Source organism: Cottoperca gobio, chromosome 18 (assembly GCF_900634415.1).
Source record: "Cottoperca gobio chromosome 18, fCotGob3.1, whole genome shotgun sequence".
NCBI lineage: Eukaryota > Metazoa > Chordata > Actinopteri > Perciformes > Bovichtidae > Cottoperca > Cottoperca gobio.
In genome coordinates, this window is record NC_041372.1 from 6,766,254 (window position 1) to 6,779,966 (window position 13,713).

General features: G+C 37.7%; 1 protein-coding gene across 1 annotated transcript; it reads left to right on the forward strand.

Annotated features, from left to right (window-relative positions):
- Nucleotides 1–58: 58 nt before the first annotated feature.
- On the forward strand, nt 59–2,284 carry LOC115023822 (lysophosphatidic acid receptor 6). The gene is made up of 2 exons (XM_029455087.1): nt 59–416; nt 1,038–2,284. Exons 1-2 carry the CDS (start codon nt 195–197, stop codon nt 1,989–1,991), a joined length of 1,176 nt encoding a protein of 391 aa, XP_029310947.1. The 5' UTR covers nt 59–194; the 3' UTR covers nt 1,992–2,284.
- The last annotated feature ends 11,429 nt before the right edge of the window (nt 2,285–13,713 follow it).

The following is a 13,713-nucleotide window of genomic DNA, read 5'->3' on the forward strand; positions in this document are numbered from 1 at the left end:
GTGTTTGAAATATAGGCCTCAGTGTCATTCCCCCCCAGTGATGTGGACACTGTTTTTGGTTTTGGTCTTGAGATCCTGGTTTCGTAAATTAAATCAGTACGAAAATTTTAAAAGGCGGGAATAATCTACGCAATAGATACAAAATATGCACAAAATGTGGATGTGTAGAAATATATCCGAAGCTGGAATGTAAAATGTCTCTCCTAAACAGGTCTACAGAAAGTAGTAGAGGCCTACATGAAGACAACGACAAAGACGACAAAGAGCGAGAGAGAGCGAGAGAGATTAGTCAACTTCCTGTGCTGAATCTCACACACCTAGAGTGTGACAGGGATAGCAGTGTGTCAGTATGCTGGGGTAACACACACTCCCCTTCCTCTGCCTCTTGGTCTTCACCTCTTTTGATCATCCGACAGGTAAAGTCACACCGCCCACTCATTTCTACAGAAACCGTAGTGTGCTCTCGATATATTACTGTGTATGTGTCATTCAAGATTCAGTCTGATACTACCTGTCAGACAACATCAACGATTGTCTGACAGGAAAGAAGCATGCGTAGTTGTGTAATGTATGTTTTGTGTGAGAATCATAGAAATCAATAATCAGAAACATTTGCAAAATAAATAGAAACAAAAAGCTTGGAATGCATTCTCACTTTTTGAATTTGTACCTACCATATATGTTTTATAAAACCTAAAAGGGTTTCATTGGGTGTCTGTATTTTGGCTACACAGTTTATTATATACTTAATATCTATAGGAGCTGAGGTTAAACCTTTGTGGAAATAAAAAGCTTGCCAAAATGTGTGTCATATGCATAAACACACACAGCCAAAGTGATATGTATATGGGTTAGATTACTGTATACCTGCTATTAACAGTCATGAACACACAGCTGTAGCTCCTTAAGTCATGGCTGGACTCGAGTGTGTACATTTCTTTATTTCTGTTTGCTGTTTTTGTAACTAATGTGTCTTTGCTGCTCAGAGAGGATGTAATACTCTTTATAACCACTCTTCTTCCTCTTCTGTATCTTAGGTCATTATGTCCAACAACAGCTCCAATGTCTGCCACAACGACAGTGCAGGACACAACGACATTTTCCGTGCTTGCATATACTCCTTCATCTCCATTGTGGGTCTCATTTTTAATCTTCTAGCACTGGTCTTTTTCTTCAGTCACACCAAATCCAGATCACAAACCATTGTCTACATGACTAACCTGTCCATAGCAGATGTACTGCTCATCCTCACGCTGCCCATGAGGATCTGCTACTATCTGGGAGTTCTTGACCTTTCTCAGTGGATGTGTGAGGTCCTTGGTTTGGTCCTAAAGGCTAACATGTATGGAAGCATTTTTCTCCTTACTTGCATGTGCTTTGACCGTTGCATGGCTGTCACCTTCCCTATGTCACATTTTGTCCAGGAAGGGAGAAAGAAAGCGCCGCTGGTTTGTTTCGGGATATGGATACTCACCTTTGGTGCCAGCCTGCCCATCTACCTTTCCAAGCGCAAAGAAGTTTTCCATAAAGATTGTTTTGATAGTCTGCCAGTCTATGCCACAAACCCTGCGGTGGTTTTACCCACTCTGTTTGTGGGGTTTGGGATCCCGCTAGTAATCATGCTGATCTGCTCCTTGTTTTTGATCCACGCTGTCCGACGAAGCTCTGTGGCCCAGACCAACCTGGTGGACAGCGGAAAGATCCAGAGGATGATTGCCACCAGCATCCTTATTTTCCTACTCAGCTTCCTCCCTTACCATGTCATCCTGGCTCTCCTCTCTCTTCACAGAGAAGATATATCTTGCCCCATGCAGGTTGCATACCGCTACAGCCTGATGCTGGCATGTCTCAACACAGTACTAGATCCAATTGCGTACTATTTCACCACGGACACCTTCAGGAGGAACATAGAAGTAAGTGCCGTTCGGATGCTGTTTCCTTTGAATAGTCAAAGTTCTGATGTGAACAGGAGCAGAATGCCTAACAGCTAAAGGACTGATGAAGAACTCAGCAGACGCTGCCATCAAACACCTTCAAAGCTGACTTTCAACAAAACATTCCATATTTCACCTCAGGTGACTGAGGTGAATTTGTTTTGCCACCAAACAAATAGAGCTTCCCTCTGGAGTGTCCACAAGCCAAAACATTGATTTACAAACCCTATGACTATATACTATAGAGTATTAATATTGTTTGTGTTGAGTACAATTAAACTATTATCTTTTATTGCAATATATATGCATTTTTCAAAATGTTGCTTAGCCAATAAATGCTAAAATATCAAGCAGTATTCGATATATTAGAGGATTCTATACTTGCCTGTCCCTATAAACATATTATTAAAGAATACGCTCTGTCCTTAAACTATTTCAGACCTCAAATTTGCTTTGTGTGCAAAGGGCACCGTAATGTGAACTGTGACAAACATATCCGTATCCTTACGTGGTCTTCACGCTGAGGTTGAGAAACTTTGCCTGTTTGGATCAGAGAGGTGGGAAATGACACAGCCTGATTAATATGACATGTTGGACTATCAGCATTTATTATACATACACTGTATGAATCAAATAATAAAACAACACAGTCTGTGATATTAGCCTAAATGCTTTTCTGCACAGCTACAGGTAAGCTGTCTCACACAGATTCAGAAGTTCATATCGTTTAAATGTCTAAATATAGTTTATTAAAGGGATCTTAGCTTTAGCAGTAGTATTATTGTGTTTTCGGACTTCACAGTGCCCAATGGAGACACACTTTCCCCCTTCAAATTCATTTAAAAGGGCCTCTTCACCCAAATGACCAATAACTTCATAAAATACATTTTAAATGAAAAAGTCCTCACTTCTCCCCAGTGGTATCTGGTCATTTAGATAAATGCAATTTGATCTTTAATCTGATATCATAGATATTGAAAATCCTCTTCATCGACTTGTGATCACACAAAGTGCGATGCTTCCTCAGTGCAGGACTTCTGCTTTTCTACGTCCCTTACTTTGCCAGCTGAAACAAAACACAAGTTAAAACTTTTTTTGCATGTCACATGCAACTTAAAATCAGTTGCTGTCTAAAGAGTGATGAGTGAGGCAACAAATTGCATAAACACAATATTTCTCTATTCATTCTCTGACAGATCTTTAATGCATGCATGCATGGCGTCTCTCCGAGTAAGTGAGCACCCCATAGTGAGTTACATTGAGCTTTGTGCAGTAGTACAAAGACAATTATACGAGCAGGATATCTAATAATTCACATGCAGTGAAATTACAATTAGCCAAGTCATTTCACAAAGCCACACATCCTGCCTCCCGCAATCTACAAATACATTTCCGCTTAAAGCTTAAAACATATGTTTCTTAAAATTCACAAAACTAGAAAATTACATTTCATAAACCTTTAATAGCACAATTACCAGGACAGAAGTCAAGCTGTTTGCAGACTTACAGGCAATTGCAGGGTTGGCATATACAGATTAATATCCACAAATACATACCACTGTTGATCAAGGCTGCAGCCAGTCATGTTTCTCTCCGGTCTATGGCACTAACTGCACAAGACTGCACTGACTTTAGCCATTAAAATACTTCACCCACAAAATGATCATTTGCATATCAATAACTCTTCACTCTCACACAACTCGTGCAGTATAAGCCAAGTCTCTTTTTATCTTTTATCCAGTCCTATGATCCCTACTTACCAAACACATGCATTTTTGCTAAAACCTTACTATTAAATACACTTCCACATAAACAGTACTTGCACAGACAAGAAGCATGCCTGTGCAAGCGTGAGACTGTTTGTGTGGAAGTGTGTGAGTAATTGATATACAAATGATAGTTTGGGGAGTTAAGTATTCCTTTAAGGCAGAGCCTCCTCCTAAGTCAATACTACCCTGGGTGGAGAGAAGCGCTGTCTTCACACTGACCTCCGATGCAAACAGAAACGGAATCATTCTGCAGCGATGAATGTCAGTGTCAGCAGTTTTTGTTTGTTTTGGACATCAACATTAAGCTGTCTGGGAAAACGCCTGTCATGGAAAAATAACTACGTACATTCACCCATAAGCTTACTGTACTTTGCAATGTTGAGGTACTTTTGAGTGTACTACTTTATACTTCATTTACAATGCAATTGGCAGGGCTGTTTTCTACATGTTTAAAGGGTCCATGACACATAACCCAACATTTTGCCAGTAGTGTAAGTGTATGCACATGAGTGACTGTGAGGAATTGTTAAAAAACATTTACGTTTTATGAGAAACATGTCTTGTCCACCAAATGGCCAGATTCAAAAAAGTATTTTGTAGGACAACGTGACTTAAATGACCCAAAAGCAGCAAACTAATTAACTAAATTATATTGTGGCAGAGAGGCAACATAGCTGAGCTGAGAAATAGAAACTGAGCTTGTAGGCATACAGGGTCACGTCATAATCCCCGTTGTTATTTACATCACGATTGTATCAGTAATTTGGTTTCATGCGTACATTTTATTTGTGTAATTCTGAAAGCTCCTTAAAAAACACATAAGCCATGGATGGAAAGAGAAACAGAAGTGAAGCAGTGTGGGATTAAAGGACAGGTCTTGTGCGTCTGCGGCCGACCTAACCTTCTGCTTTTTGCTTGTATCTGCACAACAGATATGTTGAATAGAGAAGCAGACGTGGTGTACATCTCTGTGGTTTCCTGTTTGTGTTGTATGCATGTAATAAAGACACATACTCTCAATGCCGAGACACAAAGGCTCCAGGGCGGAGTATACAATTATAAGTTCCCCTAAATATTGGCTTTTTACAATGCATGTATTTGTAAAGGTGCTGGGTTTACTTGTGAAGAGCGCACCTCTGTGGCTGCGAGGAGAGATTGCAACAATAGATATAGGGGTGAGTCTTGAATACAGAGAGTGATGTTTAATTAATTCCATATAGCAGCAATGGTTTTTATCAACTGAGGGTTTCACAGTTTCATCAGCAAATGTTACAAAACATCTGTAATACATACTCCCAGGTTTGTGGTGATGTAATAGTTACATCATTTTTCCTCACACAGTGCAGAGGAGATGTTTAGAAGCCTACCTGAGATGCATAACGATAACACAATCAGCCCCATCGTTCACAAAAAAAAGCTTTTATTGCAGAAAATTGTATTTGCACTGAAAAATATTATATTGAAGAATAAAACAGTGGCATAAGAAGAAGTTTTGCATTCAGCAAAAAAATGTTTTCATGATTTGGTGATCAGAAGTACAGCTAAACAATAAACTGAAACTCACTATAATGTTCTATAAAGTCGAGGGGAGCCGCATATTTAGGTGATAATTCTCTATTGGTTCATAACTATGAGCACAATGTCACGTTTGTAAAAAAAACCTTTAAAGAAACATCGATTTAAACCGCTTTAAATAAAAGCCATGACTGAACAATGAGAGTTGGTGTATTGACTTCATTGATCTTGGAGTTGAGTACTTTTTATAGAGTGGAAACTACACATTATTTCACACATGATCCTATATTTTCATTGGCTAGATAAAGCAGTATAAAGCTAGATATGAAATACACTCATGAGTGCACTGCAAGGCTTCAGCAGCACAGTGAAAATACAGACAGGGGAATCTCAAGTGCAACTTTTGCATATACACACATAAATGTTCATTTAAGCTATACGCAGAGAATATGACTTGTAGGCCTGGATAAAAAAAAATGTAAAACCTACATTACTTACACTTCAGTGGCCCTCACCAAAAAACAATCCTGGCACCTTAAGTGCTCTGTGTTGGAAACATTAAGTTTGGTGACTCCCAGTGGCAATACCAAAAATGTAAAAAGTGTCAGAGGGCAACACTCAGCAACACATCAATTGTACCAATTTACTCCTGGATTGTCTTTTTAATACACTGTTCACAAAGGAGCTTTAAATCATCTTAATCTGAGCCTACTTTGAATAAGCAGTTAAACTAGCTCTAATAAAAACTATTTATAAGAAATCTAAATTCAGTCTATGGCTGATGGTTTGTGCATAGTTGAAGGTTTGCAAATTAAGGAACAGTTGAAGAACACACTATATCAAAGACATTTTTAAAGGAAACGAAATATTTGAATGTGACATACTATACTACACAGTAGAAGCACTAGAGGGGGAGGTTGGGTATCGAACACATCTAAATGCGCTGCCAGGCTGGAGGACATGAAGGGGGGGATAAGGAGGAGGAGGTGGACAGGAGGGATTGATGAAACCACCAGTAGCGGTTTCAGATGACCAATGGCCAGGCTGGGAGACGGAGAGGGCAATAGTCTTTTTTTAGTGACCAACGGTACACGGTGTAATGTTTGTATTTGTGTCCGGGACTTGAACCACAAGCCGGGGAGTTTCACAGACTTTATCGGCGGTCTTCTGCTGGAATTCCCTCGGAGAACAACTACAGGTCCAACAGGAGGAGTTCATCAAAGAACGAAGAGACTTTGTTTACGGTTTTTACGAAACAGTCCACGTCGACGACGTTTGAAACAAGGTAAGTCTAACTAACGTAATATTAAACCGTAAACAGTAACGGTATGTTGGGGAACAGGGTCAGCAGTGCAGCAAGAAAAGCGCCGGACGTCGTGTAGCCTAAATCTCCCTTCAATTTAAATTTGATACATTTCCAATTTGAAATTCAAACTCGTAACGGGTTTGCCCTTTATTTCTGCCGCTTGTCACTACTTTTTGAACATTAAATACTGAGAAAAATCCTAAACTATAAGAGGCTAGAAAAAAGGTGATTTCAGCAATCGAATCTTAACATATAATATTACATTCACAAAGAAACACATTTATAATAATACACTAATAAATAAAGAAAATAAAATCTCTTTCACAACAATGTATTTTTCATTTCTTATTAAAAAAAAAACATGTGGAATGTTAGGAATTAATGTGCAACACAAAGAAACCCATTATTATATCTTGATCATATTCTACCGTCACCACTCGGAGTCATCGACTACATTCACTGTAGATAGCCTGCCTAGAGCAACCCCACTCACTTGATTTATTGTATTAATATTAAGTAGGCTATATAGGACAACATAAGAATTATTTTATTTTGAAAGCTCTTGCCGGAAGTTGCATGTTTCATGTCGCTTCTCAGAGGATCCCACTCTAAATTGTGCCTCCCTCCTCCTGGTTAATTAGGGCACGTTATAAGATTTAACGTGCAGCCTAGAAGGGAACTAATTGTCTCTCTTCTTTAAAAAACAAACCAAAAAAAACAACAACAACAAGCCCTGATCATTTCCTAACTTATTGTCACTGCTTTGCTTGTCTTACCTGTCTTGTAGGCTATATTCTCAAGTACACAGGGCACTTGTCGGCTTATTGTCCAGGCATTTGGTCCAACAGTTGGGTAATCTTGTTTGACTGATCCTGTAGCATTAATCCGGCCTGACTGGGCCAGGTGGGGGGTACAATCACAGGATTGGAACAGTATGTTAGGATTTGTTACTGGGAAGAACCTCATTGTGTTGAACATACAGGCTATTTACTGTTCCAAAAAAACATTTGTTAAATACCCCATATTTTATATAGAGAAGTACCATTCATTTTACATTGTGGTGTAATGGGGGGAAAAAAGAAAAGTCAAACATTGTTGAAAAGAATATCCATTAGCAAAACATAATCTTGTTTTAGTTCTTTTCCAGTAACTCATAACATAATGTAACTTAATGTACTCTCAATATTGAAAACATTGTTTCTTAATTAAACAGAGTCTGAATATAACAAATGATTATCTTTTTTTAAGTAGCCTAATTTCTGTGGAGATAGGTACTCTCAGTCTTATGCATGTAAGGTGCATGAAATTATACAATATATTTTTCGTTTTTAATTGATGTCTGACTGGATTTACCCATCTTGTTAAATAACACTTTGTTGAAATGTTTTGAAACTTATATATGAACATATGAAATGTATACAAAGACAAATATGACAAACTTGCACATGCATTTTTTAATTCCCCATAGTAAAACTTAGTTTTTATTTTATTAATATTTGAGAAATTTTCCGCGAAGACTTGACACCTCTATTATACGTAAGCAAGCACTTTTCCTGCCCAGCCTGTCCTTTTTGCTTTTGTCTCTGAAAAACTCTATACCACTAAAATAACAATATATTAGGTTATTACGCACCAAAAAAACCTTCCATGTCCTCCGCCATTACTGGCAACGTCAGCAAACACGTCACAACTTGTGAATTCTGAGCTCTGAGAGAATGTCCACTAACAAGGTCATAAATACCACACTAGGGGGGACTCTTCTCTTGAACACTGTTAACACTAGATGAAAGCCCACTGATCAAGGACTGGAACTATAATAATAAAATATATAATAAAATAAAAGGGAAAGACTTCACTATTCCACATCATCATTAAGTGATTCCTTTTGTTATAAGTATTATTTGATTTTGATAATGTTTACAATTGTAACATAAAAAAAAAATGCAATTTATGGAAAAATTCATACCTTTTTTTAAACTTTAGCTTTAAACTGAAACCCATTCAGAGATGTCTCCCAAAGCCACTGTCCCTGTGTGCCAAAGTTCTATACAGATATAGCATTTACCCCTTTAAGCTTCACCACAACCTTACCACTACAAGCTCTGCTGTTAATTATCTTAACCCAGCAGGATGCTGGCATTAGCCGGGGATGAGCCACACCTGATATTTTGTTGATTTTTAAAGTGCTGTACAAACCAAAGAGTTGAATGTGACCATCGGACCAAAGAAAATTTCATCAGCACATTCTCCCAACTGGTTCACTTGGGCCGGACAGGGAACAACTAACAACTATTAAAATTCTGGATATTTTGAGGAAAAAGTTGATAATGCAAAGAGAATGAAGTGTTAATACGTTATATAGAAATTATTTGACATGACAAAGTATGATATTATGGGGAGAAATTCATGTATTTAATATAATTTGACTTGATATAGTAATATGTGAAACACTCTGTATACACATGTCCAGTATTACATCACCCTATATGCAGAAGTGTTCATTTACACTGTCCAACCATATGTTTAACATAGTGTAAAGTGATTAGTCTCTGTACAGCAGTGAGTAGTTGGTGAATAAACTCGACATGTTTTAACAGCTGCAGCAGTGTGAGATTACTGAACAGCAGTAGCAGCAGCAGCAGCAGTGACCTGCACAGCTGAGCTGTACTTCTGAACTCCGCAGGGAGCAAAAATACTCTCAAGGGGACAAATCAATCCACGCACAGATTTCAATTCGTATTCCAGCTTAAATCCTTCCAGTTTTTGGAACATTCAAGGCACAAAGTTGAGGATATGATGTTACTTTTGGGAAAACCGGCCCGTGGTGGAAGAAGTGCTCGGATCCTTTAGTAAACATACTAATACAACAGTATAAGTACAGCATAATAAAGTATCAAACATAATTGCTCAGGATATCTGACCCACCTTTCAAATCCTGGGGGTGGAGTTAGTGAGTAAACAACAATAAAAGGGAAAGACTTTTTCACTATTCCACATTTTGTTGTTCTGCAGACTTTGAGTGATTCCTTTTTATTATTATTATTATTATTATTTTACATTAATAACAACACTTAACTATCAAGGTAAGTCAATTATATATATATATATATATATATATATATATATATATATATATATATATATATATATATATATAGCCAATTCATTCTTAACATAAAAGTTCTTATTCTGCAGTAAAATGTCCCCTATTCTTTTGAGAAATATTGTATAATTGTACTTATTGGTGCCCTAAACAGTTAAAAAACAATTAAGAAATGTGATGAGAATTTTTTTATTCAAATCAAATCAAATCAAATCAAATTTATTTGTATAGCCCAATATCACAAATTATACATTTGTCTCAGTGTGCTTTACAGACTGTACAGGTTACGACATCCTCTGTCCTTAGACCCTCGCATCGCACAAGGAAAAACTTCCTAAAAAGAAACCCCAAAATTAAAGGGGAAAAATGGAAGAAACCTCAGGGAGAGCAACTGAGGAGGGATCCCTCTCCCAGGACGGACAGACGTGCAATAGATGTCGTGTGTACAGGATAAACAACATAGTACAAATACAACATTTGACAGAAATTATGTTGTGTTGGAAAAAAAAGAAATAGAAAGTATGGATGAATCCAGGAAAATGTCAATAAGGCTTCCCGATGTCCAGCAGGACCAGGTCAGCAGGCGCTGTCACGATTCATGATCCTGACGTAAACTTTATCAGTGGCAATCTGCCACATGAGAGACAGAAACTCCAGGGATGATACCCCGGATGGTGAGTTAGTAACATACATTTACATAAATGCATACAGATAGAGAGGGAGAAGAAGAGAGAGGGAGGGGAGGAGAGAGGAAGAGAAGGAAGAGAGCAGGGAGGTGTCCCCCGGCAGTCTAAGCCTATAGCAGCATAACTAGGGGCTGATCCAGGGAAAACCTGAGCCAGCCCTAACTATAACCTTTATCAAAAAGGAAAGTCTTTAGCCTGCTCTTAAATGTGGAGAGTGTGTCTGCCTCCCGAACACAAACTGGAAGCTGGTTCCACTGGAGAGGAGCTTGATAGCTGAAGGCTCTGGCTCCCATTGTACTCTTAGAGACTCTAGGAAACACAAGTAACCCTGCAGTCTGGGAGCGTAATGCTCTAGTTGGTTTATAAGGTACTATGAGATCTTTAAGATATGCTGGAGCCTGACCATTAATTGATTTGTAAGTCAGGAGAAGGATTTTGAATTCTATTCTGTATTTTACCGGGAGCCAGTGCAGAGCAGCTAATACAGGAGTAATATGATCCCATTTCCTTGTTCTAGTCAATGCACGTGCCGCTGCATTTTGGATCAACTGAAGAGTTTTAAGCGACTTTTTGGGACAACCTGATAACAATGAGTTGCAGTAATCCAGCCTTGAAGTAACAAATGCATGGACTAGTTTTTCTGCATCATTTTGAGACAGGGTGTGTCTTATTTTTGCAATGTTACGTAGATGAAAGAAGGCAGTCCTTGAGATTTGTTTTATGTGGGAGTTAAACGACAGATCTTGATCAAAGATGACGCCAAGATTCCTTACAGTGGTGCTGGAGGCCAAGTTAATGCCATCCAGAGCTTCTATGTCATTAGAAAATGCGTTTCGGAGGCGTTTAGAGCCAAGTATAATAACTTCAGTTTTGTCTGTGTTTAACATCAAAAAGTTGCTAGACATCCAAGTTTTTATGTCCTTAAGGCATGCTTGAAGTTTAGCCAATTGATTGGTTTCATCTGGTTTAATTGATAGATATAATTGGGTATCATCAGCATAACAATGAAAGTTTATAGAGTGGTTCCTTATAATATTGCCCAAAGGAAGCATATATAAGGTGAATAGAATCGGTCCAAGTACAGAACCCTGCGGAACTCCAAGACTGACTTTGGCTGTCATGGAGGATTTATCGTTAACAAGTACAAATTGAGATCGCTCAGATAAATAGGACTTGAACCAGCTTAATGTGGTTCCTTTTATGCCAACACAATGTTCCAGTCTCTGTAGTAGAATGTCATGATCAACAGTGTCGAAAGCAGCACTGAGGTCTAACAAGACAAGAACAGAGACAAGTCCTTTGTCTGATGCCAATAGAAGGTCATTGGTAACTTTCACCAGTACCGTCTCTGTGCTATGATGAACTCTAAATCCAGATTGAAAAACCTCAAATAAACTATTATTATGTAAAAAGTCACACAACTGTTTTGCGACTGCTTTCTCAAGGATTTTAGCGAGAAAGGGAAGGTTAGATATCGGCCTATAGTTGGCTAAAACCTCTGGATCAAGACTAGGCTTTTTAAGAAGTGGTTTTATTACAGCTACTTTAAAGGATTTTGGTACATAGCCAGATAATAGAGACAGGTTGATTATATTTAATAACGAAGTGTTAATTAAGGGTAAAACTTCTTTAAACAGTTTAGTTGGAATCGGGTATAAAAGACAGGTTGATGGCTTAGACGATGAGATTGTTGAAGTTAGTTGGTTAAGGTTGATTGGAGTAAAACAGTCTAGATATATTTCAGGAGTTACAGATGTTTTTAAAATTCCAACAGTTGAAGTTAAGTCATTACCAATTGAGGTCAGGAGGAGAGTAATTTTGTCTCTAATAATTATAATTTTATCGTTAAAGAAGCTCATGAAGTCGTCACTACTGAGAGATATAGGAATAGAAGGCTCTGTAGAGCTGTGGCTCTCTGTCAGCCTGGCTACAGTGCTGAAAAGAAACCTGGGGTTGTTCTTATTTTCTTCTATTAAGGAAGAGTAATAAGCTGCTCTGGCATTATACGTTTTAAGATGATCTAACCAGACTAAACAAGATTCTTCCAATTTAGTGGAACGCCATTTACTTTCAAGATTTCTCGACTTTTGTTTTAGTTTGCGGATTTGTAAATTAAGCCATGGAGTTTTCTTTTTCTGTTTTATGATCTTCTTCTTTAGAGGAGCGACAGAGTCGAGTGTTATTCGCAGTGAGGCTGCAGCGCTATCAACAAGATGATTAATTTGGGAGGGACTAAAGTTAGCATTGGAGTCCTCTGTCATATTGATATTGAGTCCTGGTATTGAATTAAGTGCTGATGGAATCACTTCCTTAAATTTAGTCACAGCACTTTCAGATAAACATCGAGCGTAGGATATTTTGCCTACTGGCTTGTAGTCCAGTAACAGGACTTCAAAAGTTATTAAAAAATGGTCTGATAAAAGAGGATTATGTGGACACACTGATAAACTTTCAATTTCAACACCATATCCCAGAACAAGGTCCAGAGTGTGGTTTAAACAGTGAGTTGGTTCATGTACATTTTGACTGAACCCAATTGAATCTAATATTGAGATAAATGCATTATTAAGGCTATCACTATCAACATCCACATGAATATTAAAGTCACCTACAATAATTACTTTATCTGTTTTAAGGACTAAATTTGATAAAAATTCTGAGAATTCAGATAGAAATTCAGAATACGGACCAGGAGGGGGGTACACAGTAACACATAAAACTGGCTTTATTGTTTTCCATGTTGGGTTTGAGAGCATAAGAACAAGGTTTTTAAAAGAGTTATAGTTTAGTTTAGGCTTAGGATTGATCAAGAGGTTTGAGTCAAATATGGCCGCAACTCCACCTCCTCGGCCAGTACCTCGAGGAATGTGAGTATTAATATGACCAGGTGGAGTAGATTCATTTAGACTGACATATTCTTCATGTCTCAGCCAGGTTTCAGTGAGACAAAATAAATCAATCTTATTATCTGATATTAAATCATTTACCAATCCAGCTTTCGTTGATAAAGATCTGATGTTTAAGAGCCCACATTTAATTTTTCGATTTAGTTGTACTTTTGCAGCGGTGGTGTTTATTTTAATTAGGTTTTCATGTATAACTCCTCTTCTGTTAACCATAGACTTGATTAGTTTATTATTTTTTTATATAGTTTATTCTTATTCTTATTCTTAATATATTATTATCTTAGAGGAGAAATGTTTCTTTTGTGGAAAAGTTTACATCTCCTAGACATCTGAAACAAGAATCCCCAACTAGACGCTGTTTTTTTGTAAGGGGTCAAAAGTATTTAACAATGTATTGTATTTTAAAAGCTTATTATATGTTTTTTCTAAAACTTTCATTTGTAAAATACGGAAGAATATTAGAGCCACCTGTAAAAAATGTATTTAAATTCAGG